At 41.3% G+C, this 27,995-nt stretch overlaps 2 protein-coding genes across 3 annotated transcripts; one reads left to right on the plus strand and one right to left on the minus strand.

The window, feature by feature from the left end:
- The first annotated feature begins 186 nt into the window (after window positions 1-186).
- cdc42ep1a (CDC42 effector protein (Rho GTPase binding) 1a) lies at window positions 187-13,165 on the plus strand. Its single transcript, XM_085465638.1, has 4 exons — window positions 187-342; window positions 5,112-5,215; window positions 8,271-9,250; window positions 11,430-13,165. The coding sequence occupies exons 3-4, from the start codon at window positions 8,779-8,781 to the stop codon at window positions 12,149-12,151; spliced, it is 1,194 nt and encodes a 397-aa protein (XP_085321764.1). The 5' UTR covers window positions 187-342; window positions 5,112-5,215; window positions 8,271-8,778; the 3' UTR covers window positions 12,152-13,165.
- sh3bp1 (SH3-domain binding protein 1) lies at window positions 12,983-27,967 on the minus strand. Of its 2 annotated transcripts, none has more exons than XM_085465626.1 (18): window positions 27,440-27,967; window positions 21,989-22,031; window positions 21,582-21,686; window positions 21,421-21,497; window positions 20,888-20,999; window positions 20,307-20,383; window positions 20,122-20,209; window positions 19,980-20,048; window positions 19,789-19,879; window positions 19,559-19,695; window positions 18,697-18,808; window positions 18,306-18,387; window positions 18,149-18,229; window positions 16,740-16,853; window positions 16,534-16,631; window positions 15,769-15,925; window positions 15,267-15,637; window positions 12,983-13,953 (listed from the first exon to the last, which is right to left on the minus strand). In XM_085465626.1, exons 1-18 carry the CDS (start codon window positions 27,487-27,489, stop codon window positions 13,667-13,669), a joined length of 2,151 nt encoding a protein of 716 aa, XP_085321752.1. In that variant the 5' UTR covers window positions 27,490-27,967; the 3' UTR covers window positions 12,983-13,666. The 2 variants fall into 2 exon arrangements, with proteins under 2 accessions (XP_085321752.1, XP_085321753.1); XM_085465627.1 differs by lacking the exon at window positions 27,440-27,967 and adding an exon at window positions 22,808-22,925.
- Between the last annotated feature and the right edge of the window lie 28 nt (window positions 27,968-27,995).

Consider the following 27,995-nt stretch of genomic DNA (forward strand, 5'->3'; position numbering starts at 1 on the left):
AGTAGGCTTCACATTTGTCAGAAAGCCTCAGTCTGGCTCTAAAATCACGGCGTCAAAACCTGCACACAAACCCACTTTGGGGAGAGACAGAGAAGCGGAGCATGAGGCAATGTAGGAGCTCCCGTCGCGGCTCTCTAATGGTTTCGCTGCTATTTGAACCTCAGCCCGCCCCTTTCCTCATCCTCCGCGCTGCCCCGCTCCTCACACCCGGCGCACCAGCGGGACAGTCCGGCTGCACCAGCGGCTCGCTCACACCACCCCAACCTACACAGCACTGCCCACTGAAAAATAATTAAACCTGAGGGAAGCGGTCACTGTTTCTGCGCTTTAAAGTTTGCTGAGGTGAGTTTATATTCTCTTTGGACGTTTAGCCATTATATGTTATTGTGAAGAAATTAATACGACCAAGTAAGAGCTCCGCAGTGGTAAGTTACTGGGAACACGATATGACTTTATTTTAGATAACCACGCAGAGACTTTAAGCGTGCGTGTGGAGTAAGTGCACTGACTTTGTAGTGATTTCTGTTGTATATTACAGCAGTTATGTCATATGAATATATAAACTCAATGTGAGAAATGCATTACAATCTTATGAGGGACTTGAATTCGCCTCTATCTGGATACGTTACCTGCTCGGTGAGGACATGAATCAAAAGAACTTACTAACCGCCTGCTGACATTATTGTTGTGGTTTGATGTGATTAATTATCAGCACCTTTAAAAAACTAAATATACTGTTTAATTAACTTTATAACAAAAAATTCTTCCAGTGGTGAGAGAAGGGAAGTAAATCCAGGTTCAGTTACGGCTGAGGCAGTTCATTTAAGACGTGTAATAATGTTGACTGAAGCCCAGCTGTTAGTGGTCACACTGTACAGGATAAGGGCTTTTGTTGTGCGTCTGACATGAAACTCAGTCTTTTCAGCAGCATATTTATATCCAGCAGCAGCTGTATATCATTTCACCACTGCAGCCCTGGTCAAAATAAAATCTGGCATGTGCTTTGATTTTGATCACGCTACTTTGTAATTACAGCAGTCACACTACGTAACCTATCAATTTTTGTACATGTCAGGGATGTGCACTGATTCAGTGGAACTTGACTTGGTGAAGTTAAGGCGAGTGGCCTTCTGACCCTACGTCCTGCAGGAGAGCCCCTGAGGGAGCCCACCCTGTTAAATAACACAAACAGACTCACACTAACACGTATGCAGTGATAAAACAGACTGCAGTAGGCAAACGTGCTCTGAGGTGGTCGATAATTATCCAGCCGTGTCACTGGCGATGATAACTTAAAATCCAATAAAGCACATGCTGTTATGGATTCAGCCTTCCTTTCTGAGGACCTGTCTGTACCGTGTTTGACCTTTTCATGTTTAACTGGCTCTGTAATTCCCTCAATTAATCTCCCCACGGTAGCCATACAGTATATCTTCCTTGAGTACTTGCCTTGATATTGTCATCCTGTAGTACTGTACGCAGCAGCAGATGGTTAACACATGCAGTGTAATGAGTTTTCTGTACACCCCCCCACATGATTTGCACTAATGACATAGTTCTTGAAAACATACTTGATTAAGTAAACATGTACATACATTCCTCATTGCTTTCATCTCTTCATGTTTCTTTCTTTTTTTTTACCTGAGTCCTACATTCCTCTGAGGGAAACTCTGTGACCTTTAGGTGTCATTGACGCAACTAACCAGGAAAGGGTCAGTTACTAAGGTGTGAATGTAGTTGCCGTATTTTCTTTCACACCACGCAACAAGTTTCAACCCACTGGTTAAAGTCTACACCAAATCTTTAAGAGGCTGAAAATGGCAAACCTATTCATCAACAGCTGCCTGGCCACTGCTGGCTGCTGTTGGCTCATGGAAAGATAAACCATCTGCAGCCTAAAAGGTCTGAGGTTCAGCCAGCATCGATTAATATAATGTAAGCATCAAACATAGAAGTGAAGGATCCATCTGTGCACGTTGTGGTTATTGTATGTGTAGCCACCAAACCTATATTTGAGACAGTTTTTAATAAGATTTTTAAGAGTCACCGCCACACATAAAAAATCAAAAATCAAGTGTTTCCAACAATGATGAAAAAATTTCCTGTTTGAGACAACTTCTTAATTCATCTTAATTCATAACTTTGTATTTTAGGCCTAGTGAACAGACCTAGAGACTGGTTGGTGACCCTCTGGTAGCCTCTGGTCAGTAGGGAAACATTTGTATTCCCGACTACTTAGCGAGTAGTTGCTGACAGATTTTGTGGTTGTTGTACCGCAAAAATCTCCTTGTGGTTCCTTTCCTCACTCACAAATTATCACAGTTAACCGTATTTTGCATGGAAGATGCTGCCTTGTCTGCAAAAGTTCTCTAACTAGCCACTCACTGAGCACTTTCAAAGTAAAAGTTGTGTCTGAAACCAACAAGTTTTAAAAGTAGCAACTTTTACTTTGTAGGTAAATGGACTAACTGTACAGTTTGCATTGCTGTCTTTGGTTTTACAACCACTTTGCAAGTAGTTAACAACTGTTTGAAAACAAGCCAGAGTCTATGTTCCCGATAGATAGTTATCATGGGTCACTGGCTGGTCTTTTGTCCTGTGTGACTTAGCTGTCAATTTCACACCAACCACTCACAACTCGTTGGGAAATATTCATTTTTCCCCAGGAACCAGTGGTTGCTACTCGGTGACCAACTGGTTATGTGCCTGTGTGACTAAGTTATTTACTGTAGTATTAAACTCTGACTATAACTATCTGACTCAATGTGGGAATCATGAGCAAACCTGCAGCTCACTGCACCTGTGGTGTCACAGCTTAGCTAATCTAACACAACCTGAACTGCTGAACTAGAAACACAAATGATATTTAACATAACATGTAAGAAGATTGCTAAAGAACTTCCCCAATGTGATACTGGGTGTCTGTACACCATAACAGATGGCCTGAAAATAGATGTTTGTTGTGTGTATTTATCCAGAAGACTTTAATGATCACTCGTATTGGGAGTAAAATATTACAGAAATTTCAGATTCTCTCCTCTTCAGAATTTAATTGAAACACATTTAATTTAAGGAGGTTATTTTTTAACAAGATTACTTAATACATTTTGTTAAGTAAAAAACTTTTTTCAGCTGATTTAATTTTGCTATAGGCTACATTATATATGTGCAGATATATTTTGATTAGCGAACCAGCTTGTGCAGCTAATGTTAGCTTAATTATTGAGCTAGCTGTAGCTTTAGAATAGGAAAACTGCCTGCAGCAAACTAAAACTGAGACTTTTTGGAGTATAACTGCCACCGTTAACACTGTTAATGATGTACGTGTTGTGAAGAACAAAAAACTTGGCAATGTCAGCGGGAGTAAGAAACAGGGTTAGGCTTAGCAAACAAACCAAAAGGAAAAAGCCACCCGCTAAAAGGTGCCACTAGCTAATTTCAATACTGCAATGTCTTGTTCTTGTTAATTCATATATACTGTACAGTGAATATTAGTTATGTGTGGTTTGTAGTGTTTGTGTATTCTTTTATGCTCATAAAGAAAGTAAATTGACTATTTCAAAACTTGAAATATTCCAAAAATAGTGCAGGAGCAGTAAAGAAAAAACTGCATCTATGAGTATGAAAGAGATAAAAACAGAAAATATCCAACAAAGTAGGCAAATTAGGTCTGCCAGATCCAGCAGATGGAGGAACCAGAGAGGCTCGGACAGTATGGATATTTATTGAAGCATGAAAATGTTTTCTTGACTGAGGAGGAAGTGTAGCAGTGTTTTTCTTGGATTCAAATTGAGTATGGTTGGTGAAAATAGGACGGTAATTGAAAGCCAAAGACTGACCCTGAAAAATGTGGCCTTATCTTGTATGTTTGTTCACCTGGTTAGCGGGGTTAGTGAGTGGAGGACATGAGAAGGGAGAGAGAGAACAGGGAGGGGAAAAGCCACGATAAAACGCAAAGTCTGCCGCTGATTTTACTCAAGACAAACTGTAGCAGAGTAAACATTTTGAGTTACAGCCATGAAAAGAAGTGTGTGTGTGGCCTGACGGCTGTTATATTTAAGCTTTTACATCCTTCATAAGTCAGTCAAGACGTTCAAGGAGTAGGAAAACAAAGAAGGAGCAATTAGAGGTAAAGAAAGCTAAAATGGAAACAAAACTAACAAAGGAACGAGGCAGAATGAAGAAAGAAACAAAGTTTAAAAAGGAAAGACAAATTAAAGGAAAGAAATGAAAAGAAAAAAATGGAGATTAGGACGTAAACATGGTTTGAATCAGAGGAGAGGTTGAAGAGACGGATGTTTGATAGTAGTAAAGACTCCACCGACTGATGCTATGTTCAGGAATGTGTTCGTGCACACACAACAACCAACACACACGGCTCCTATTAGACTGTGGTTACTCTGGTTTATATCCAGCAAAGCCACCTCAGGAAAATACTGTACACAGTGACATGGAAATGTTGTTCTGAGAATCCCCTGAACAGTAACTTCGCCAGAAAAGCAGCTTAAAACTGAATATAAAAGTGTGATTAGGTACAACTTTTAGTGCTTTGATGCTCGATTTTCATCATTGGGCCACATAAAATGATACTCACATTAATAGGTCTCAGACACTGGATCACCAAAGTCGCTGAGATTCGCTGTCTGGGAACAGCGAATGTCCTATGCTAACCCTGTCCACAATAAAGGGATCTCTCCCACAAGTGGAATCCAGCCATCTTTAATAAACCTGTGCTTTCAACTGCTCTGACAAGTCAGAGTTTCTGCTGTGAGACGAGTCTATCCATAAAACAGCTGTTGAAAGAGTGATTATATTAATAAGGTTGTGGACCAATCCCACTGTTTTTCCCTTATGTCACAGCCTGCGTTCCTTCTTTTCTCCTCATAAACATCCATCAGCGTGCCATCATCCTCTCACATCTTGTTCCCTTTGCTTTCTCCTCAGCTGACCTTTTCGCTTTCTTTCATTCCTCCTACCACCTATCCCTTTCATCCTCTTTTCTGCCTGCATTTGCCATCCTCTCCCTTCACTCCTCCTTCTTACCCTACTTCACTTTAAACTCACTCTTTCCTTCCCTCCGACTCATTTGTATTGTATTTCAACTCTTGCAGAAATCAGAACCAGTGGTTCCAAGCTGAAGCAGCCAGGCTCTGCCCAGACAGAGGTGCCATACCGAGGATAATGGAGGAGATGAAGGATTAGGGGATAATCCAGGGTATGTCCAAGTCCCTGCTGTCAAGTGCTCCCCTATTTTTCTGATATCTAAGACGAATGCACAAAGACTGCTCCCTGGATTATAGCATTAGACTTATTACCATTTAATGTGTTTTTGATGCTTGTTTTAAATTCATGCTGTTTATATAATTCACTGGAGTGTGCAGAAAACAGCAAGCGCACACGAATAAGTTTCTCAGTGAGGAAAGAAGGACAGTGGATGGGTTGTTGAGCTTTGCCCGGAGGCTTCAAGTACATGACATGAGTCAGAGGGACCGACCCCCTCTGAGCTGTGGTCAAAGGTTTTTTTTAACAGGATTACAGGCAGAAACAAAAGAGCAGAGCTTTCCGTAAGTACACAGCCAGAGTAATTAATGCCTCCATGTGTGCGGTATTCCGGTAATGCTGCAGGTTATCAATTAGGATGGGGTTTTTCTCTCTAACTTAAGATGAATATTTCCCCCTTATTTGGAATTACTCCCTTATTGTCTCTAACGACACGCACGTTATTTTAATCAAGGAGGTAGCCTGTTGCTTTAGCTCCGCTCATGGGAGCATCTACCAGGTTCTTGCAGGCCTGCACGCTGTCTCAGATTTAAGATCGCACCTCGGTATAGCGGTCCTTCTGTGTCCCTTTGCAAGCCTTGATATGGCTTTACTCGGCGCTGGTATGTGGTATATTTCCTCCCCCTCCACACCCAGATGCCCCTCTTAAAACGGCAGCCAGGGGAAGTGGAGCGGAGGGCCTGGGACTGCGGTCAGGAGCAAATTAGAAAGGCTGCCTTGGACCTGACGCAATCTCCATTTCATGAACCATAGCCAGTCATTAATGAAGCCAGACGGGGCCTGTGCACGCGTGGGAGGCCCACTGATATTTAGACGCTGCATCTGGAAAGTGGAGAGAACGAGAAGTCCATGTCAGGGTTGGCTCATGCTATTAAAATATTTTAAAATTGAATATCAATTACTCTGCTGGCAACGAACACATGACAAAGGGCCAAGACAGACTTAGAGAAGTGGGGAACTGCAGGACTGAAAAAAGGCAGCAAAGGATTATCAGTTATGTTACATAATTAAAATGGAGTACAAAAAGTTAGTTGCTAGCTGTTGTTAATTACTGATGATCTGGCATCAGATTGGGCTATGTTTTGTTTTTATTTTTTATTCATAAAGAGTCCTATATATGCTGAAGCTTGTCAGAGCAGATGACAAAAACAGCCAGAATTAAATCTCCCTTCTGCTTAATGCTATTTGTCTAGCTGTGCCAATATTTAACAGGAAATCATCTCAAATTTCAGCAACACAAAGCTGAAAAAAAGAATAAATAAATATTCCACTGCAGAATATTTACAAGAAGACATTCTGCTTTGATGATGGGTTTTTCTGCTTTCCTGCTGCATTTCATCTGCAGCCTGCTGCTCTTTTACCCTCATCTTCAATTCTCCATACTACGAAGGAGGCAAAGTCTGCTACTGTCTCATTTAGTGAGTAGTTTAAGAGTCCCCGTGATGTGTTTTACAGCATCATGGAGTGCAGGTTCTAACTTGTGAATAGGTTAGAGTTGATCCTCTCTGTCAGCCCATCACAGCAGCAGTGCCATGACTTGCAAAGCCTACAAACCATGAGCGTAACATTTATTTAGAGACACATGTCATCCACGCGTTTCTCTTTTATGTAGTTAACAGTAGTTTTCACTGTCAAAAAGTGTCTTTTTCCAGCGTCATGAAAAGTTGGAACAGATCAGCATCCAGATCATGTCTTCAATGCCGTGTCATCTACGGCCACAGATACCAGGGGCTGAAAGTGAAAGTCAGTTTCTTGCAATGTAGATAATTCATTCATCTGTTGTTGATAATGTAGCAGAAGCAGGGACCTGTAGAGCAGAGGTGCAGCATGCTGCTATAGAGATAGAAATGTGGTGCTTGAGAAAAGGCTCATTTATGTTAAAATATTTCAGCTTCTCCTACAAAAGGTTACATAATGCCATCCTGCTACATTCTAAAGAAAAATAAAACATCTGATTAATATTACCTGAATAAAAATTAAAAGCTTAAACCCTAACTCTTCAGATAAATTTGACAAATCTTGTTAATTTCCTGATGTTGAAACGAAGCAGACATTGAAAACATGGAAAAGAAATATAATTATAAGCTTCTTTTCCCTCAGCCACAAGGGGTTGCCTTCCTCACACAACCTTCCCAGGGATTTGCGTCTTCTCCTGGAATCTCAAGCAAATGTGTTAACCACTACACTGTGGAGCCACTGGAAAAAATATAAAAGAAGGAAAGAGATAAAGGATTAAACTTGGACTAATACCAAAATTCAGAGAAGGTACAACTAAAGAGCTAAGGGGAAAAGGTAGGATAGTGAAAGATGTATTTAAAAAAAAAAAAGAGTATAATAACTAACATTTTAACATATTACTTTTTCCCCCTACTGTACAAAGCACATCGCCTGTACTTAGAATTGCTGGGAGCTCTATACAGCAGTAATCTGGTGTTAGAGCCAGATAGCAACAGTAATTTTCTTATCAGGATATTTTCATTATCTCTTCCTATCTCCCTGAGAATATTTTGCTTGTTTATAAACAAATGTGAGCTTGCTGAATGAGGCCTGCTGCTCCTGCTTTGAAAGCTTTTTTGAGAGTCATTTTTCCAGGGAAGTGTAAAATGAAATTTGTGTAACCTGCTCTCCAGACAAAGCAGGACAAAATGGAAGCAGGAATTCCCTGAAAGTACACCCATCTCATGGATAAGAAGCAGACTTTGGTTTGCTTCACGGAGCAGTAACTGTGGTCTAAATTTAGATGGTTCCAGACCAGCGGACACTTGGAACGCAGAATCTTAAAAAACCTGCGGAAAGAAAGAAAAGTTACTGTACTTTACAACGCCGTGTAGCATCCAGAAACAGAAAGCACCAGGGTCTCTCTCTGAATCTCAGCTTACACATTACAAACTGCAAGTGTGATCCATTTCTTTCAATATACCTTAAAAACAAGCACATCCCTGTCTACATTTTAAAGATAGATGTTTTTTCCCTGTTTTTACTTTCAATAGATGGCTCCATGGTGTGACCGCAGAACCGTTTGCAGCTGGATTTGGACCTATTTCTGAGCTGATGTTGACAAAGCCAAAGCCCAAAGCGAGCCATTCCACCTGACCACACTCCAACTGGATCGGCTGCCTCCAGGAACACAACTGCATAGTGTTCTCCTCAATTTGTGCCTGTTTAATTCAGCCAGCTATGCATGTCAACAAGCTACAAAGACTGGGACAGAACTTGGCCTGTACATAATAAACAGACATGTTATTCTAGTGAACTATTTGGCACTGTACGTTTCAGCCTCAAAAACGACACAGCTTCAGATCTCGGAATAACCATTGAGAGCTATTTTCCAGGTCCATACTTTGGACTGACGAACTGTCAGTGACTTTGGTAAAACTCTAAAAGGAGAGAAGTTGAAATTTATTGTTAAGTTTGACCTTTCTGTGGGACTAAAGGCAATTCCAGAAATTGTTTCGAGTTGATTCTCAAGAAGATCCGAGCCATTCTTGATTTCTGATCATGAATCTTCAGGAAAAGCTGTCAGGTCTGAAGGGTCTGGTCTCACATTCCCACAGCAAGCGTCGCCATAAAGGAGACCTAACAGTGGACATGATTAGCCCTCCTCTGGGAGACTTCCGTCACACCATGCACGTGGGCCGCGGTGGCGATGTATTTGGGGACACATCCTTCCTCAGCAATCACGGCGGGACTGCCAACGGGAACAATGGGGAAACTGATTCTGTTTCCAGTCCCGACAACAAGATCGGAGCTTTCTTCTCCAGGACCCTCCGTCAAATTAGGAGGGGCTCTGATAGTCGACCCAGAGAGGCATCCAAGGATTTCTCTCCACCGCCTCCTGCCATTTCTCCCATCATCAAAAATGCCATCTCCCTGCCCAGGCTGGATGTGGATATGCCTAATGGAAGCCCCACCACCAAAGTGCTCTTCCCCAGTTCTCAAAACACGCCTGAGGAGAAGAAAAGCTCTTATGGTGAGTGGGAGATATGGTTTTTATGGATCAAATGATTATGCGTGGCATAATTTGATTCACTTTTATCACTCTTATTAGCCCTTACCAGCCTACACCAAACATCAGGAAGGAAAACTAGAAATTAGCGGGTAAAGAGACGGATTTTCCATTCAGTAAGTGATCGGAAGGACAGAAACACTAAATGAATGCTGATTTTCTCCAAGGTACTGCCATGGTACTTTGCTTGTGATGAATATTGTAAATACACTGAACAAAATGGTCATTAGTACCCTGGAGTATACCGGCTAGCAGAGTCGTATTCAAGATAAATTTATGGATATTGTCACCACGAGCAGTGCGCTGTTGGTGCTTTATAGTCGTGCACACAAGTCTGTTTCTGTAGCCTCTGCATGGGTTGATTTCACATAATTACTCTCCCAACATGGGACCATAAATGCCACAAATCAGGTTTGCTTTATAAGCTAATGTTACACTAGTTGAGCCCGGTTTACTGTGGGAAACTAATTGGGTAATTCGTGGACTTCTCAGGCTCAGGCCCTAGTCCCTACGCTCTTAGGCTCACCTTTGCCCAGTCCTTCAGGAATCCTTTAACGACCAAATCACTAAGCTGTCCCTAAGTGCCTTCCTTTCTATTAAATGACATCACTGGTAAACAATGTCTCATGTGGGCGAAAGTCAAATAGGTTAAGTTCCAGCACAGTGTTCCAGCGTTAACTAGGAACTGTAGGAATGTGGGGATCATCTGTTGAAGTGCAGTGAAATGAATCCATCATGTACCCAGAGATCTAGAGGCAGACTGCCCCAGATGTCCTTATGAATCACCTTGGCTCTAATCAGCAGCGTTTACATTGATAACACACCTAGATCCAGACAGAGCTGGCAGCGAGCTGTCTGGGAGGCTGTTTGAATGTTTGAATGACCCCTGTTAACACCACACTCATGGCTGATGCAGTCTGGCCTGCTTTGTGTGTGTGTGTGTGTGTGTGCGTGTGTGTGTGTGTGAAGGGTTTGGTGAATATAAAAACAGCCCACAGGAAAATCTTTTTTTTTAAACCTTTCTAAATTTTCACTTTATCATTAACTTATTTGTCTAATGATTCAGTGACTTCATGATCTTCAAATTTAAAGAAACAGATTTACATTTTTAGATATTGTTAGAAACAATAAGGACCAGAAAAAAGCTTAAAGGACGCCTCATTGTTCTTAATAAATGAGATTTGAAGCTTAAGCCTAACTGTAAACAGAGTCAAGGGGGCAGTTTGCCCATGTTTACAGTCTTTTTGCTAAGCTAAGCTAACCATCACCTGTTTGCAGCTTCATATTTAGCATATTGACATCAAATCTTATAGTTAAGTGAAAGGAATCCAGTTTCTTTCATATCTGTTCCTTTAAATGATGAGTGAGTGATCAGATTGTATTTGAGTTCCTGACCTCTTTAATCCCTGAAATGTGATCAGATCACCAGTGAAAGTGAAAGAAAACAGGTTTTAAATAACTATATATAGGTATGTGTGATGTTTTTATCTGGATATGAGTTGATGTCTGCAAACATTTTTATTTATCTAAAGCCTTTAAAATAATAACGGAACTGAAGCTACTTAAGTTTCCAGTTATGTTGCGTTATGACAGATTGCACGTTTTCTTGAAACAAATCCTCCATAAACTGGTTTAATTCTTTCTCTCTCTTTGGTTAAAATGTGCAAACTGTAAAATCCGTAACTGTTTTCGTTGGTTGAAATGAAAACCTCCCGACTCTTGGCTCGATACAGCTGGCACTGAGAAGTGCTGTAATTTACCCATTTCGTCCTGCAGGCAGCATTTTGTGAGTGCGTGACTTATTCTGTGATCCGGCAGCATCGGGCCGATGATTCACTGTTCACAAGAACGGGACAAGTCAGCACTTTGGGTGCTGAAGTGGTTTTTTGCCAGGTTTTAATCGTGAAGCAATATGAATAAACACTGCCCCCTGCTGGAATGGAATGTAAAGTCATGCAACTGCATCAATCTACTTTAAAGAGCTGCATATGCAAACTCTTCAATGCAGAGTTAACTTGTTTGTATTCATCTTGTTTTTTTGGTATTCTGTGGTTGAGCTTGTTACTGCTTTAGACGTTTCTTTGTAACCTCTGGATTGAGCAGATTTTTATTGATATATGGATTTCATGTGTCTCCTGCTCAGGTCTGGAGTCTGGTTTTGTCACCTTGCCTCGCCTTTCGCGCTCCGAGCGTCAGCAGCCGTCCATCTCCATCCCCACCTCCTGCTCCACCAACATTCACCGCGGCTCTCTGACCGACCCCTCTGACATCATCTTGTCCACCTGCTCCGCCTCTGTTGAAACTTCCGACCCCTGTCGCACCACTGCCTTCTCCGACTCCCTTCCTTCCCTCACCTCCCTGGATACCTTCACTTTTGACCTTGGCCCCTCCCTCATGAGCGAGGTATTTAGCCTCATCGATGGCCACCCGGAGGAGCGCAGCCACACCTGGGAGGGAGAGGAGATAGGGTCAGCATGCGGGCTGACCGCTGAAGGTTCAGAAATGGACTCCTTGGCCACAATCTCATACGTGGATTCATTGCTGAAGGAAGACTGTGGGAGTGGAAAGATCCCACATGGGGCCCAGTGGGAAGAGGAGGAGAGGAGCGCAATGGAGTCGAATGGAGTCGGGCTTTCTGTTAAAGTTCCTGATGTAGTGATGGGGTCTTCTGAGAGGGGAATGATGGGAGTAAGGATGGAGAGCAAACGATTTCAGAGTGCTACAGACGTGCTCGCTCGTCACTATGGTGCCGGCCTCTTAAAGGGACAGAACAGGGCTGAGACCGGAGATTCAGAGTTCATGAGCCAGCCAAGGAAGAAAATATCCTACAGTTATATGGATGACGAGGACGAAATTAAAGTCTGAGCTCAGAAAATCAAACGTGTTGGAAAAAATTGTTTAAAAAAATGTGATGTGTAATTCCTCTGAAAGTCCAATCAAACCAATCATGTAAAATCATCATGTGGTTGACAAAAGGCTGGTTCTGCTGACAGAACGAGCATGGAAACTTAACACCCTTCGCCCTTAATACAGAATTCCTTCTATGCAATCGTGCTCCGAGGATATAAAATTTTGATTCAAACCTGCTGCTGAATGTACCTAAAAGGAGTGAAAGACTTGGCTGCTGCACGTTTCCTGCTCTGCACAGGAAAATAACTGAAGCAATGGAGGGTATGGAAAGTGCGGATGTACTAGCGAATGTAGTTACAATCAAAGGAAAGCCCAGCGTTACTCAACGCGGAAGTTGCAACGCCTGACGTTCACTTTATCCTTTTTTACACTTCCTCATATACGAGGGGGAAAGGCTTCCGGTGCAAGACCAGATTACTAATGAGAACACAGAAAGGAAGTCGGAGGGGTTGGAAAAATATATTTGGTCTTAACACAAACTTTTGCTATCACTACAATCTCTTTTTACTCAGGAATATACTAGCAGGGGAGAAAAAAGGGAAGAACAGAAGAAAAGGGGAAATCCCAGAACTTACAGTATAAAGTCTCATCAGATAATCAGAGATCTCATTTATTACACTACGTGGACCAATGTAATACTACGCGTAATACTGGTATTTGCTAGATGCAACTAAAGCCTGAATTATATATTGTGCATTGTATGCTGCAGACCTATATAGATAATCTGTGCACCTTTTTTATGATTATGAAGTCCGACCCGTGTATTGCTTTTTTTTAATAGAGGAAACATCATGCATATGTTACTTTATACAGCTGCACATGAAGATATCTGCTGACTTCCTATGAATATGTACATACAGTATGAGCACCTGCAGTAAGTACATAGTGCAATTCACATCCATATGCTGCAGCCAGTACCAGCAATTATACTACAAAAATATAAAATGACAATAAAGGTGTTTTTAATGAGTTGTGCATTCATTTCAAGTTGGTTTAAAGGAATATTCCAGACACACTCTATAAACCCCAAAACACTGCTGTAAAAAGTTTGAATTTTCGAGGACTGTTCAAAGTGAGCACAGCCACTATCGGTTTATGGGTGGGGTATCGTTTAATAAGTGAAATGCCAAAAACAGAGAAAAAAAAAGTTTTCCCACACTAAAATAGCTTACACAAATACAATTGTTTTGTACATTTATGGACAATTCCACAGGAAAACAGGAAAATATTTTTGCTGTGAATTCATTTATCATAGGTCTATTTTTTTTCTCTGACCGTAAAACCATCAGAATAAATAAAATTACTAGGCTGGTTACGGGGGAAAAAATCTGCAACACTTAAAATCAACTAACCGAACAATCTAAGCGTACCCAGCACTCTTTGTCTTTTTTTTTTAATGACAAAATATGAAAGTGTTTCAGCGGCTGTTCTGCTCGACTCAATAACAGAACTTTGAGGGACGTTTGTTTCTCACTGTGCCATAGAAGGAACCTCTTTTGCCTGTGATGGTGGGGGAAGAGGTGGAGGGCAGTTTGGAGCTTTGAGTCCAGGCTTTTTCGGAGGAGGCTTTTTCATGCTGGCCTGCTGTCCTCGAGGTGCAGGCGTCGGATGGGGCCTAGTGTCTGGAACCGTCGCAGGTGCAATCGGGGGTGGAGGGGCATGTGACTTGAGAGGTGGCGGCAGTTTTGGTTTGGAGAAATGAACCGTGACCTGCTCGTTTGGCTGGTTAGACTTGCTCGGGGGGAAAGTTCTCCTTGCTGTAAGAAAGATGGGGGGGGGGGATGACAGCACTGAGCGCACGAGTACAAGAAGTCATGCACTTCTGAAAGCGAAAATCACAAACTTTAAACAACTGAATTATATCTGTGGTATACACTGTAAATAAAAGACAGATTTAGCCGCATTTTTAATGCCTGAGCTGAAACACCAGACACGATGTGATATAACAATAATTCACATACTGCAATTTATCACCTCTTTTGCAATTTATGTCCTCATATTTAAAAGACGTCATTATCTGTGTTATCCAGTAAGATAAAGTTATCTCACTTCTCGGTTTTTCTGCTGTAAAATGAGATTTTTGAGCAACACTGCCCCAAATATTGACATGTTGAGTCAGTCTTATATCAGTCTGCAACTGAAAGGCATTAAAATGGCAATTATATGCAATCTGTTTTTCCTAATACAGCAGTTAACACCAAATAAATCACATGTCTGTTACAATCTGCTCTAGAGGTTAACACACTCTACATGTTACATAGACTATAAACCTATCACTATATTATATACATGTGTCAGGTTTAGCTACGGTTTCAGTGCTCGTACAGTCTATGTTTAGCCGATATGTACAGATATGTAATTTCTCATTCAACTATATTTGATTTATGTGTTTAGTTTACTTCATTGACAGAGTTTCATTTAAATTCTAGTATCAAATTTCGACATCTGGTGGAAGTATGTGACTACCCAGTTGCTTTACATTGTATAAGCTATTATAGAAATGCACTGCATTTAAGGAAAAATGGTTTGGTAGATAGATGAACAGCACGATACTTATAAGGCAACATCTTTCAGCCAGCGAGGCAGTTAAAAAAGTGTAAGAGATGACGCATGAACCTAAAGATTGATACTCTGGTCAGCGGTGTGAGACTTCCTGTTTCCTGTGTACATCCTGATTGTTAAAATAACAGCGGTAGATGTATTTTTCCTCATATTAAAATACATCGAATTACCAAGCCACTATTTTGACTAACGAGTCTGTACTGAGCTTTCTACAATGGAAAAGAAACAGTAAGTGCTGATAGAGATACGCTCAGTCCAAAAATAGCTCCTTTGGTAGGGATATTTATAATATGGTAAAAATTACCCTGATGATCTCATCTTTATGTACTGAGATCATGATCTTTAAAATTTGAAAGATAATGCGTAATAGGATATCCCAGCTTCACCTGCGTCAGCTTATATTAGAGTAATGTAATGTCTCGTGTGTACGTATGAAAAACTAAAGTGCTGAAAGTGCTTCTGGAGAGGCAGTCCCAGCTCGACCTGTTTGACTGAACCTTTGACTTACGTTTAAACGGTGACGCGATCTTCACTAATGCCCTGGGAGAATCTGGCGGTGCTTCCAAAATTGGCTCGAGCGGGTTCTGTTCTGAGATCTGCCTCTGGGTGGGACTCCGGGCCTGGCCTGAGTTTGTCGCAGATCCCGCTGCTCTGGGAAGCGGAGTCGGGTTCTGGTTTGCTGTTGAGCTGGACGCGGCTGTAGAGTCAGAGGCCGGAGACGGGCCGGGATCGGTCAAGGATGAGCTGCTGGGCGTCCTGTTTGGTTGAGCAGGTGCTGCCGTCTCCGCTTCAGGGCTGCCCCACGTGGAGGTGCCACTGCGGCCGCTCACAGAGCCAGATTTCACCAGGAAGGAGACGCCGCTGTCCTGAGAGGCTGTGCTGCAGGTTCAAGTATTTTAAAGAGTTTCCACTTTTTAGCATTTGTAGCCACTGAATATTTAACATCATATCATAACATATCTTAAAATATAAATATCTTTGATATGATTACTGCACTTATTACGCAGTACCTGTTTGTCTTGGAAAGAGGGAAGTGATATGCAGACGAGGAGGCTGTGGAGGAAGAGGAGGAAACAGTTCTGCTCAGTTTCCCCTTTTCTGGGACAACGGGAGAGGGCAGAGACGCATCCAGGACCTCGGGAAGTTCTGGGATCTCGAACGAGAGAGCTGATCAAAACAAATAAATAAAAAGAGTCTTACTCATTGCACTCAGCTGATGTACACGTTCATCCCCGTTCACATCATCTACATTCATCTTTGACCTGCTCCACTTGCCACATGCACAGTTTCCTGTGCAAGGGTGCATCTAAGGGTGTACTAAGTTTCTGAGCGGGTGTTGCAGAGAGGTGAAAAATAACACAGGCTTTATTCATTTCCATGTTTTTCTCCCGTATTCTTGACAGAACAAAGCAACATTCATATTAACTGCAACTCGTGTTTTTAGCAAGATATAAAATACAATGAAATAATTGTGGTTATTGCAAATACGAAAAGAAAAAAATATGTTACATTAAAACCCACCCACACATGAACTGTGGTTAACAGCAGACTCAGTCAGAGCAACTGATATTGTGTAAAAGTGATTCTGTGAAGATCTGTATTGTTTGCGATCTGGCTTTCTTACCAGATAATTAAGTCACATACATGTCTAAGGGCCCAGTTCTTCATTTTTCTGTATCATATCATATCCCCGCATCAGTGTATGTATCTTTTAGCCATGCTGAACAACAAGTCTTCAAAGAACAGCTTTCAGTTTACATTAAGAGTGCATTTACCTTCGGGGAAGAGATCAGAGCTGTACTGAATAAGAGGCTCAATGACTGTCACCACCTGGACTGAAGAAGCTGAAGCCATGTCAAAGAGAGCAGCTTCCCTAACGAGGCAAAGTGATTGAGAGAGCAGAGAAGGACTCACATAAAGCACAAATATTGTTAACAGTGTAAGAACAGGAATAACTTGGAATATGATTAAACACACGTACCCCTCAGCTCGCGGCCAGAGCAGGTTTGGTCCCAGGACGATGGCGATGTTACTTGGTGTCATTTTGTTTATAGCCTGCTGCTCAGACAACAGAGACAGGAACTGGACCAGGTACCTGATAAGCAAGAAAAGAAGATGGAAAGAAAAAAATGAAGACTTATAGACATATTAACACAAGATATATGAAAATTGAAATAAATATAAGACTTGTTGATTTCCTCTGCCATGTTAGCAACACTGAGGCTGTGCTTTGAAATAAGGGTAGTATGAGCCAAATGTTAAGCCTTTTAAGGTGGGCAGATATATCTGAGTGGTATCAGATCAAAACTTTGTTTCTCTGCTTTAAGTTCACTGCGTAGCCCACTCAGTGGTGTTACTTTTATACCTCCAACATGCACAATGAAATAATAGAAGCTGACTCTAAGTAACTGAGGGACAGGTACGTTTATATTCCAGGTCTAAAAAGTACACACAGTGATTTCATGATCACTAAAATGTGTTCAGAATTAGCAATGTGCTGATGAGTCATCCCATAAGTCACACTGCTCTCCCTAAACATAAAATGCCTTAAAAGTATCACTATTTGTATCGGTATTAGCAATACTGGCCCTGTATTGACTCGGTATCAGATTAATACCTAAATTTGCAGTATTGCACAGCACTATTAAGCCACACATAATGATAACATGTTGATGCATAGTTCGCTGACTTAGTTGATGAGGTATGGTGGTCCTTAAAGGTCAAAAACAAGAAAACAGCAGCAAATAGAGAAATTCTGCAAAAGCATGCAAAACACAAAGGAAGTAAAATAAAACACAAAGGAAGTAAAATAAAACACAAAGGAAAGAGGAAAAATGGCAGCAAAAGCTCCAACGTGACAGCACGCTGCAGAAGTGAGACGCTAACAGTAAAGGGCTAACAGCAGGCATGTGTCCACAGTTACATGAATCATGTGATTAAAACACACATTACACAAAACATCAGGGGGTTTTTTTTCACTTCTATTGTGTTTTACTAAAATTCCTTTGTTGTTTATTGGGTGTGTCTTGTGTTTTTGTGTGTTTTTGCAGTGTTTTTTCTATTTGCTGGTGTTTTCTTAGGTTGCAGTGCATTTGACCTCTCAGGTCCACCATACACAGGACCAACAGAAGCTAATTCAAGACACATTAAAAACTAACTAGACATCTGAGCAGAAACACAAGGGCCAAAACTGAACCCAATACATCTTTTTTATATTGTCTTAACCACACATACTATATATATACAAAACAAAGAGCCATCATGACTCATGAGCCAACAATACTGCTGAAACATTTCAGTTAGGTAAATTTAAAAAACAACAACTTCTTCGTCAGAACATTTGATCGTGTGAGTGCAAAAAAAGAAAAAAGCTATTCACAGACTACACACCTGAGGTTGTTGTAGTTTTCAGGTGGCAGTTTCTTTAGAAGTATCTTGAATTGTTCCAGCTTCTCTGACAGCTCTTTCTCCCTATGGGGTCAGAGGTCAGAGTTAAGGAACACACCACAGTCAAAATGAGAAATGTAGAAATCGATTTTGTACAGACCCTGCTGCTTTAAACCAGTCGTTGTAGAGGTCAAACGTCATTAGAGGTTCGGGAAGTTCTCGGAGGTAACACTTCAAAGCTCCTGTCGACACATTCAGAAGTAAATCCCACCGTTAGATAAAAACACATATATTTATTAACCCAAAATATTCCATTTTGAATTTAACCTTCTTGCTGTTTTCTCAACATAATCCATTAATAAACGCTTTTATATTGCACTGCTATAAATAATTCTAGCGCACTGAAGTGGTGTTTTTGATGTTCACAGGAAGCTGTACTTGGAGCAAACAGAAGAGGAACTGGGTTGTTAAAATGAGCTGTGAAAGTCACATTGGCTGGCCAGATGAGGAAGAGCCCTCATGACGGGAAATGGAAGAGGGCACAGCCTCACCTGCCACGGCGTGAGGGTCCATGCTGAACTCGCTGTGGTCCACCGTCCCTTGATTCAGACACGTCTTCAGCCTCTTCATCACCGAGGCTGCGGCGGCCAAGCGAAACAGACCCTGAGGAAAGACGACGGTTCATGAAAAACGGGAGAAAAAAAAAGAGCGTTCGAGCGGTAGAAGTCGCAACCAGCCAGCAGTCAGTCAGTTCAAATCAACATAACCAGGGAAAGCCCCCACGGCTCAGAAAGAAAGTGTTAACACCCTCTTTACTGATTATATACGTTTAGACACTGATTTTTTTCCACCCTTTCAGTTTGCCCATACAGTTTGTGCTTAACATGCAAAACTGATTACTTTCCCATCAATCTTAACTGTACTTTGTAGTTACTGCAAATGAACAAACATTAACACACCAATGCTCTAAACTTCTTTTTAATTTTAGTGAGTAAATCTGACTCCAGTTTTGCAGAGCTGCTGGCCCGTACACGTTGATTTAAATAGGACCTGTGATGTTAATTTGGAGCTCTTTTCTTTGTTCCTGTGATGCTACACTAGCTTTGGTTCAAAAGAATCACTATTCATATAACACTGGGCCTTTGTGCAGCTCCTCAATTCAGCCGATAGCTGAGCCGTGAGCCTGAGAAGACCATGTGATGCATTATAGTGATCCAAGAGTATACAAAGTGTCTAAATTAGTGCTTAGAGCAGCATAAATCCTGAGAGTTACATAACAGTAATAACCTCAGAAAGCAATATGATGTGCACTCAGGCTTGGACGGTGCACAGCAATTTAAGTGGGCAATGAAAGCACTTTTAATTTGCATATTTCTGGGTCTGTGTGTTATGACTGCGAACACTGTGCGGTACCTCCTCTCTCATGCCTGTTCTCAGCAGCATGTGAATACACTCCTGGATGGGCGCCGCGATTTCTCTGTTGCTTTGAGACAAATGTGAGAGCAGAGGCTCCCCGTAGACCTTCTGGTTGGAGAGGCTTTGTGACGACTCTGCAAAACACACAGCAGGGCATGATGACACGTATCGCAATATTACATCAGTGCAGCGGATGAAACGCACGGACCTGAGAAAACTCGGGTTACCTTTTTGACTGTGATCCTCTTTGAGTTCGCTGATGTTTTTATCCAGGAACATGTGAGAATTCTTGTGGTATTCTGCCTGCAGCTCGAGAAGCTATTTTTTGACCAAGAGAGAAGCAGAGGCGGTGGATATAAAAAGAAACAAAAGTCAAAGTTAAGAAAAAGGTCACATCATTACCGTAACGGTGACTCACACGAATAAAGTAATTTGCGTAGTCATCCTCCTTAGTTGCAAAGTGATACAGGTCTGCAGAGTACTGGTCCTACAGAGACAACAGCAAAAGGTCAGAGATCAAGACGACGCCATTGATTCCAAACAGACTTAAACACTTGTACCTTGATGCTCTCCAGCTTCCTCCAAGCTTCTTCCATTTCTTCCCTAAGCCCATCCTGCTTTGCCTGAGGTCCAGTGCTAGCCTGACTCCTGACCACACATACACACACACGCCGACACATATAAAAATTTGAAAAATTGTGGGGTGGGGTGTGTGGTTAAAGTGCAGGATGTTTAAAAACCTCACCTCATTCTTGCATTGTTCCAATCTGTTGTGAGCTTTGCAAACTGCTTTTTGTTCCTTAGAATTTCAGGTAAATCATCCTAAATGGACACAAAAAGGGAAAAAAAAGATTTTATGTGATCATTTAGTTACATCTAGAGGATTGTGCATGAGTGTAGTCTATATTTCTAAATAATCACATACAGGGGATGGGCAGAATATAGCAAAGACTTAACAATGACGTTCAAGTGGCTACAAAAGCACAAGTAGTTAACTCATCTAGCATTTAACGACCTCCTCTGTACCTATAATGACAAGTTTTGACACCTCAGTGTACATCAGTTAAGTTGTGGTTTGATGACCATTTGAACAGTTTGGGGGGGGGGGGGGGGGGGGGGGGGGTTCCAGTTAATGTTTGATGCAAACTGAGTCATTTTGTTCAACAGGAAAGCCTAAACTATGAGAAAAACCCTTCTGTTCATGAAGGAGCTTCACGGGTTAAAAATTAAAAAAGCACTTTTAGCCTAAATTATATCAGAACATATTCTTGGTTTTGCTCATCACTGATCTTCTGTTCAGCAACATGAACATTAAGCTGTTGTCACCTCGCTAAGCTTGTTTAGTGGCTCCAGGACCTCCTTCTCCATTTTCATCTCAAAGTCTGCCAGCATGTTGGCCAGCATCTTCTCCATGAAACAGCACATTTCCAGCACCCTCCTGTCACACACACACACGACCAAATCATGATAAATATCCACCTCAAATCTGATATACTGTTTTGGAAATATATCAGAAGACATGCTATAAATTTCATTTAAAAGTGCAAAAAAGCATGTTCCTTCAGATTTAAACTAGATAAATCAATATACAAAGCAAATGGCATGCATGCAACCCATCAGGCTAACCTATTATAGCGCTAAACTCTAAATAAAGCAGATGCACAGAGCTCTGGTAGCAAGTCATAGACAGCATCCTCTTTCTTTTTTCACCCAGAAGTGAAAACTCGAAAACCTCCACACTACAGTCATGAGGTTTTTGCATGACTCTAGTGTCAGTAAGAGCATTGGAGTTCAAGTACAGAACACAGATGGATCAATGGAGGGGTGGAAGGGTAACTGCAGAAGATCAAACCTGTCACCTGATTGAGGACTCTGCATCGAAGTCTTTCAGACTTTCTGCCATGCTGACAGACAGAAGCATCAGAGGAAGTTTTTTCTGTAGAGAGAGGAGGACATGTGACATTTTTCAGTAACTAACAGAGCATTTCCATAAACCACGCAGATGCATTAACACTGCTACCATTCGTTTTTCGGCCTCCAGCCCCGGTTGACTCTGCATGCAGCTCTGCAGCTTTTTATGGAGGACCTGAGCTGCCTTCCTGGCTGGTTCAATCCTCTGCTCCACCTTTGGTCAAACACACATACGGTGAACCTTAGAGCGCCGAATGATGGTATTTAATTTATTATTTTACTGCTATAAATGATGTGTGCAAACGAAAAATGCTATTGTTGCATAAATTTACATGAAATAGAAAGTGGGTGGTAAGTGAATGTGTCCTCTAGTAGAGCTAGTAGAGCATCGCTGTGGTAACCATTGACAATATACAGCTATGGCTATAAACCACACTGTATCTTGAATAATACGTTATTCATAACAGTATAAGAATAAAAGAAATCTGTAAGGGTAAAGCAGATTATTTTTCTCACCATAACCAGGTCTTCATGTAGAAGGTCGGTAGCATCTTGTGACCTGCAAAAAAATGATATTAATTTAGAAAAGATCTGCTGTTTAATGTATTGTTTTAGCATGATATTTAATGCAGCGGTCCCCAACCGCCGGGCCACGGACCAGTCCATGAGTCGTTTGGTACCAGGCTGCAAGAGTTGAGGCTCGGGGTTAATCATTTTCATCGATAACTCGGTTTCCTTGGGTCTTTCCCGTGTGTTATTTTTTTTGGTACTGGCACTGGTGTTACTTACCGTGACACCTTAAAGGGCAGTCTGTGAAAATATTGTCGGACATAAACTGGTCCGTGGCGCAAAAAAGGTTGGGGACCGCTGATTTAATACATATAATTAAGCTAAGGATAACACGTGTCTGTTGATATTCAGGGTTTTCTAAATTTATTTAAATCAACTGAATTCAAACATGCAACCTTGGACTGTGATATTGTGCTGCTGTTTTTATATTCTGTGGTCTAAAAATTGTTACTCGGCTAATCAAAATGTGAAAGAATTCTGTTAGCTGTAGCTAAAAAGAAATAAATGTCAAAAAAATAAAGGGGCTTGAAATGTACATTTTGACTTAAAAATCGTATCGGTCTCAATGTTTGAAACCAACCTGTAACCTGTGCTTAAAACGGAAACTTGAAAAATGCTAGCATTAGCATGCTAACGTGCTCACAATGAACATAGCCAACATGACATCACACACTGGTTTTGAAGTTTAAAGTTTACTATTTCAGTCATTGCTATCTTTTTTTTACATATATATTATTATTTTAAACTAGACATAACAAACCAGACCTGGGCCCGTATCCCTAAAGATTCTGAGAATCCTCTCAGAGAGCTCCTAACTTAACCTAAAAATTCCTTGCCAGGAGTTTTAGCTTAGAAGTGATTCCAGAACATTTTCAGTGAACTCTGAGCAAGGAATGAGCTTTTGGTGATAATGAGCAAAGGATGTACCCTCAAATCAATAAACATAATTATACACTCTAATCTTATGCTGACTGTAATTGTAAATAATATTTCACATTCAAGAAAATATCTGGAAAATGAATAGTAAGCTGTAGGGGTTATAGCCTAACATTAGAATCTAAAATATGTGAAAACTTAAACTCATTACACCCTGTTCAAATAATGATTTGTGTCTTATTTGCTCATATTAATATCCTAGCTGACATATTTTGTACTTTCACTCCCATATGGACCCTGTTGAAAACAAGATGGCCTATCTCAAGGGGCTGTCATTAATGAAGTAGAAATCACAACGTTACAAGTCCAGTGTGGTCTTAACGAGGGTAACACCGCTCAGCTTTTAGCAATGTCTGTGATTGCAGACCCAAGTCATCACTGCTGCATTGTTGCATTTTCCCAGTTGCCAAATACCTCAGGGTTGTGATTACTTTCGTCTCTGGTGTAATAGCGTTGTGGCGTCGAGTTGGTGAAGTAATTGCATCTCTAAGGAGATCCACCACAAACATGATTCCTGCACGATCCAATCTGTAGCGTCTCAATAATTCCCTGTCATCCAGTGTTTGCAGGACATCTCTCCTGCCTCTTCTGTTGGCCATTTTGTGCAGCTGCTTAGGGGAACTCCTAAGCCACTAAAAGTCCTCTTCCCTGCTCTTAGCAGATCTTGCCTTAGGAGCCCTTTTAAGCGTTAGGAATCTTGAGGAATAGCTTTTATATTAACTGGGATTGTCGTGTCACTTTTAGGGGAAATTCTAAGAAAACGTCATGACTCTGAGAATTTTCTTAGAATTTGGCCGCTAGGAGCCACTTTTTGCACAAAGATTCTTTAGGGATACGGGCCCTGGACTTTAAGGCTGGTAAAAATGTAAATACACCATTACTGCTTCCATAGGAATTCAGAGGATAAGTAGCAGAGAAACTGTTAAAAACCGCAAGAGCTACATTTAAATTAGTATCTACAGATTACACAAACTGTGTAATCTTTTCATCTTCATGGCAGTACAGCTATAAAAAGATCGAACAAGTGTGGCTTGTTTGGAAAGGTTCTTAGCAGAAAGGCTCTACAAAAAGAACAATTCAGCTCAGCACGGTGGCCGTGCCTGAAAAAAGTACAAATCTTCTGGAGCAATGTGACAGCTCCATGTTTGACCAAAAGCCCCAGAGAATCAAACCCAGAGCTATACCCAGAGTATCAACACAAATGTCTCATGTATTAAGCACGGTGGTGGAGGGGTGATGATTTGGGCTTGTTTTGCAGCCACAGGATCTGTGAACCATGCAACCACTGCGTCAACCATGAACTCCTCTGTGCACCAAAGTGCTCTAGTGTCAAACGTGAGGCAATCTGTCCGTCAGCTAAAGCTTAGGTCAGAAAGGACATGCAACAGAACATGATCCTAAACGCTGCAGCAAACCTACAAGAGAATGACTGGAAAAGAATCAAGGTGTTGTAGTGACCACGTCAAAGCCCAGACATCAACTTGAATGAAATGCACGACATGTGAGAGAAGAGTGGGTCAAAATAATTCCGTAACGATACGAGAAACTGATAAAGTCATACAGAAAATGAGTACTTCACACTACTACTTCTACAAACTGTTGAATCATGGGATGTACAGTTAAATCTAGTTTTCTAGTTCATTAATCGGGTAAAATACAGTTTCAGCCATTATTACTCATTTGTGAGACTAGATAGTGGGACTATCCAAAAGTTGTCCAGTTATAAATAGAGACCCAAACATCAAGTAATACACATGAAACACCAATATAACCTAACATAACCGAAATATCATGAATATAGTCATGAATCTTTCTCATATATATGTGGACTTGGACGATGCATCACACCCTGCTGACCATCAGAAAGAATGCCACTTTAAGGCACTTCTGCACTGGCATCAGTCTTTTATATACAGTCATTTAGCAGGTAAGTGATGTTTACCATGTTGACTATCTCAGTTTAGCATGTTGCTGTGCTAATTAATATGTGCTGATTAGTCACAAACATAAAGTACAGCCCCAGTTGACTAGACTTGCTTTCAGTAACAAATCAAATGAAACTTTCACCAAGAAGTCATCGCAATTTTTTGGTGTATTTGAGCACACCACGTGATAAAGTTATTTCTGTACCGGGTAACTGACTTTCCTACTGTTTCAGTGCAGTGGCCTCGCAGTTTGCGCCTCTTCTGCATGGGGGACATAAATATATCTAAATGTGGGGGTGGTAAAAGATAAAGGACATTTTAGGCCTGAATAACATGCGACACCATGACAAGAGCCTAAGCATGGGCGTGTAGGGTAGTGCTGTGGTTTATTTAGCACCAGGTGGGGAGGACTGCAACACCACAAGTTTCTCTGCTGTCACAAGAGGAGGCAAAGCAATCTACAGAGAGCCGATAAAAGTCACTGCAGCCATTATGTTTGTGCTAAGCTGAAAGGAAACCAAGCCCAGTTCACAAAGAGTTCAGTTATGCTTCAGTACTTCTAAGGTATAGTTTTAATTCCTCTCGTGAATCTAAAATCTGGCCTTTCGCAACACAAGGAGAAGAAATCCTCAGTAGGTGCTTGTTTTAGAGCACATATACTTTATTAGGAATTGTATGTGAGACCTTAGAGGTGTATGTGTTTAGATCAGTGTGCAATATGTCTATTTATATGTGTGTTTATTTCATCAGAGCTCAACGCTCCAGTACAAAGTGAAAAGTGCTGTTCGTGTTAGTTGGAGCCCACGTTGCCCTGCTGCAGATGCACGCTGCCGAGTTTATTATTAAACCAGAATGCGTCAAAGGTAAAGGGAGCACAGCCTGAAACCACACTCCTCTAGCCCTGCTGCATGCAAGCTTGTACCAAGAAAACCAAATAGCGCAAAGGTGCATGATTTAGTCACCCACTTCTTTGCTAACGCCAGTCACTCAGTGGTAGTCAACCACAGGAATGCCTAACATAATCTGGCACCTACTTTCAACTTTAAGGTGTTGTGCAAAAGTCTTAAGCCATCCCATATTACTTCATTTTTTTGCAAGGAAAACAGGAAATGGGTGTTTACTGAAACATGTGCAAACCTGCATGGAAATACAGTATATAAGGCAAAAACAGAGTTTTGAATAACTACCAAGTCTATTTTTCATATGACATATTTATTCTTCAGGGCAGTTTGAACTCTAGTATGCAGGTTTTGTGTAGTCTTCGGGAATAGTTCTCTGGGCTTCTTGGAAGATATTCAAAGCTGTACTTTGGATTTTGGTCTTTTGTTCTGTTCTCTGTCCAGATGTTCCCAGACTGCTTCAGTGATGAGGTCCGGGATCTATAGAGCCCAGTGCATTACTATTCCACTGTGTTCTGATACTGCTCTGACAACGTGTTTGGGTCTTGAAGACAAATGAAGTCAATCAAACACTTTCCCCGTGCAACATGGCTAAAGTCCAGTAAATCTATGAGTTCTATCAATTTTGACAAGCTCTCCAACACCACTCGCTGAAATGCAGACCCAAACCATGACAGAGCCTCCACCGTGTGTTACAGATAAACTCTCCTGACCTGAATTTCAAATTTGGATTTAACACTCCATCAGACCCAACAATTCTCAGTCCACTTCTTGTGTAATTAGGCATACCTCAGCCTTTTCTCCCCGTTTCCTTTCAATAAGCTACCTGCCAGACACCCTTCCACTGAATTTCTAACGAGGCTTTAGCGAGCAGTATGTGAATCAGCTGAAGAGCCTTCAAAAAGCCCAGAGAACTGTTGTGACAAAGGCTTTTATTTTCCAGTTAATGTTTGCACTGTTGAAATATCAGTTTAGCAATTTAAAAGCAACCTCCTGACAAAGAGCCACCATCTTTCCAGAGTGTGTTTCTAACATTCACCACAACCTTGAGTCAGTTTCTCTGTTCAGAAGTGCTCAGCCGCTCTGAGTCCGAGGTTTCCCTCAAAATCCAAACAGTATGAGTCACTTTAAAGAGGAACCAGCTACTTTACACACTTCCATCACACTGAAAGTGAGAACATACAAAAAACCAAATCAGATTATCAAACTGATACGAAAACTGCACTGAGAATTCCCCTCCCTCTTAGCGTTAAAGAAAATAAAGTCTCAAAGTAAAGCGATCCATCGTATTAGTAACGCAGCGGTGGATAATTTTTCATGTAGTCTGATAGCAGGAGTGGCATTAAGGTGGCTGGTAGTATATGATGAGCATAAATGACAAAAATAAAGCAGAGAAGTCTCAGTGATATTTCCCTACAGACAGCCACCGAATACTACTGTTCAAGCTGATGTATATTCATTACACTATGGTCACGGCTGTGGTTACTGATTTCTTTATCTAATGCGGCAATATGTAACTCAAGGGACATCTGTCTTACACGACGCAACGTTTGGCGCCACAGAAGACCTTAAATTTACTTTAAATGTGATCATAATGTCGTTTAAATGCAACATTCAGAATACAAGTTCAGGCTTACCTTGTCGCAGTGCCCAACTGCTTCAGGATGCTCAGAGACTGCCGGAGCATGCTGGCAGCAGAGTCCAACCAGCCTTTCTACCTGACCTACCCACTCTTGATCGACTCAGCAAGGTATCCTGTTAATTAAAAAAGAAAAAAAGTGGAGGAAAAGTCCACACAGGCTCCAGGCTGCGTTACTGCATCAGGAAGAGAAAGCACAGACCGGTGGCTCTGCCTCTGCTTTGTCTGGTTTTTGTGTGTTTATGCATGCGTGTTTTGGCCTTCAGTTTTCGTTCTCGTTTCAGGAGCACGCTCTCAAGTCACGTCGAGCACAAGTCAGCGAATGAGGAAGTTGCACAGATGATATGCAGGCTGTGAGAGGGAAGAGAGATTTTTTTTTTTGTTGTTGCATTGTCACACTATGATTTGACAGTCTAAAATGACGCATGATGTGACAGAGAAGAATGAGTGGGACTGTGTAGGTATCATTTGACTTTTAACTACATGAAAGGTTGATCCGCCTTTGCAGACGGATATCTCATGAGGAATAATTTGCGCAGCGCTGCGTTTGTTTG

Source organism: Copadichromis virginalis, linkage group LG8 (assembly GCF_057382275.1).
Source record: "Copadichromis virginalis isolate Kocher_CV1m ecotype Utaka linkage group LG8, C_Virginalis_male_GT1.1, whole genome shotgun sequence".
Lineage (NCBI taxonomy): Eukaryota > Metazoa > Chordata > Actinopteri > Cichliformes > Cichlidae > Copadichromis > Copadichromis virginalis.

Excerpts from the sequence above, each read along its gene's own strand:
- sh3bp1 (XM_085465626.1), bottom strand. The coding sequence starts at position 27,489 with ATGCTCCGGCAGTCTCTGAGCATCCTGAAGCAGTTGGGCACTGCGACA. Across the intron at positions 21,687-21,988 it reads TACATGAAGACCTGGTTATG|GTGGAGCAGAGGATTGAACC; the intron begins GTGAGAAAAATA and ends GTTTGACCAAAG. Across the intron at positions 15,638-15,768 it reads CCTCTTTCCAAGACAAACAG|CACAGCCTCTCAGGACAGCG; the intron begins GTACTGCGTAAT and ends TTGAACCTGCAG.
- cdc42ep1a (XM_085465638.1), top strand. The coding sequence starts at position 8,779 with ATGAATCTTCAGGAAAAGCTGTCAGGTCTGAAGGGTCTGGTCTCACAT. Across the intron at positions 9,251-11,429 it reads GGAGAAGAAAAGCTCTTATG|GTCTGGAGTCTGGTTTTGTC; the intron begins GTGAGTGGGAGA and ends TCTCCTGCTCAG.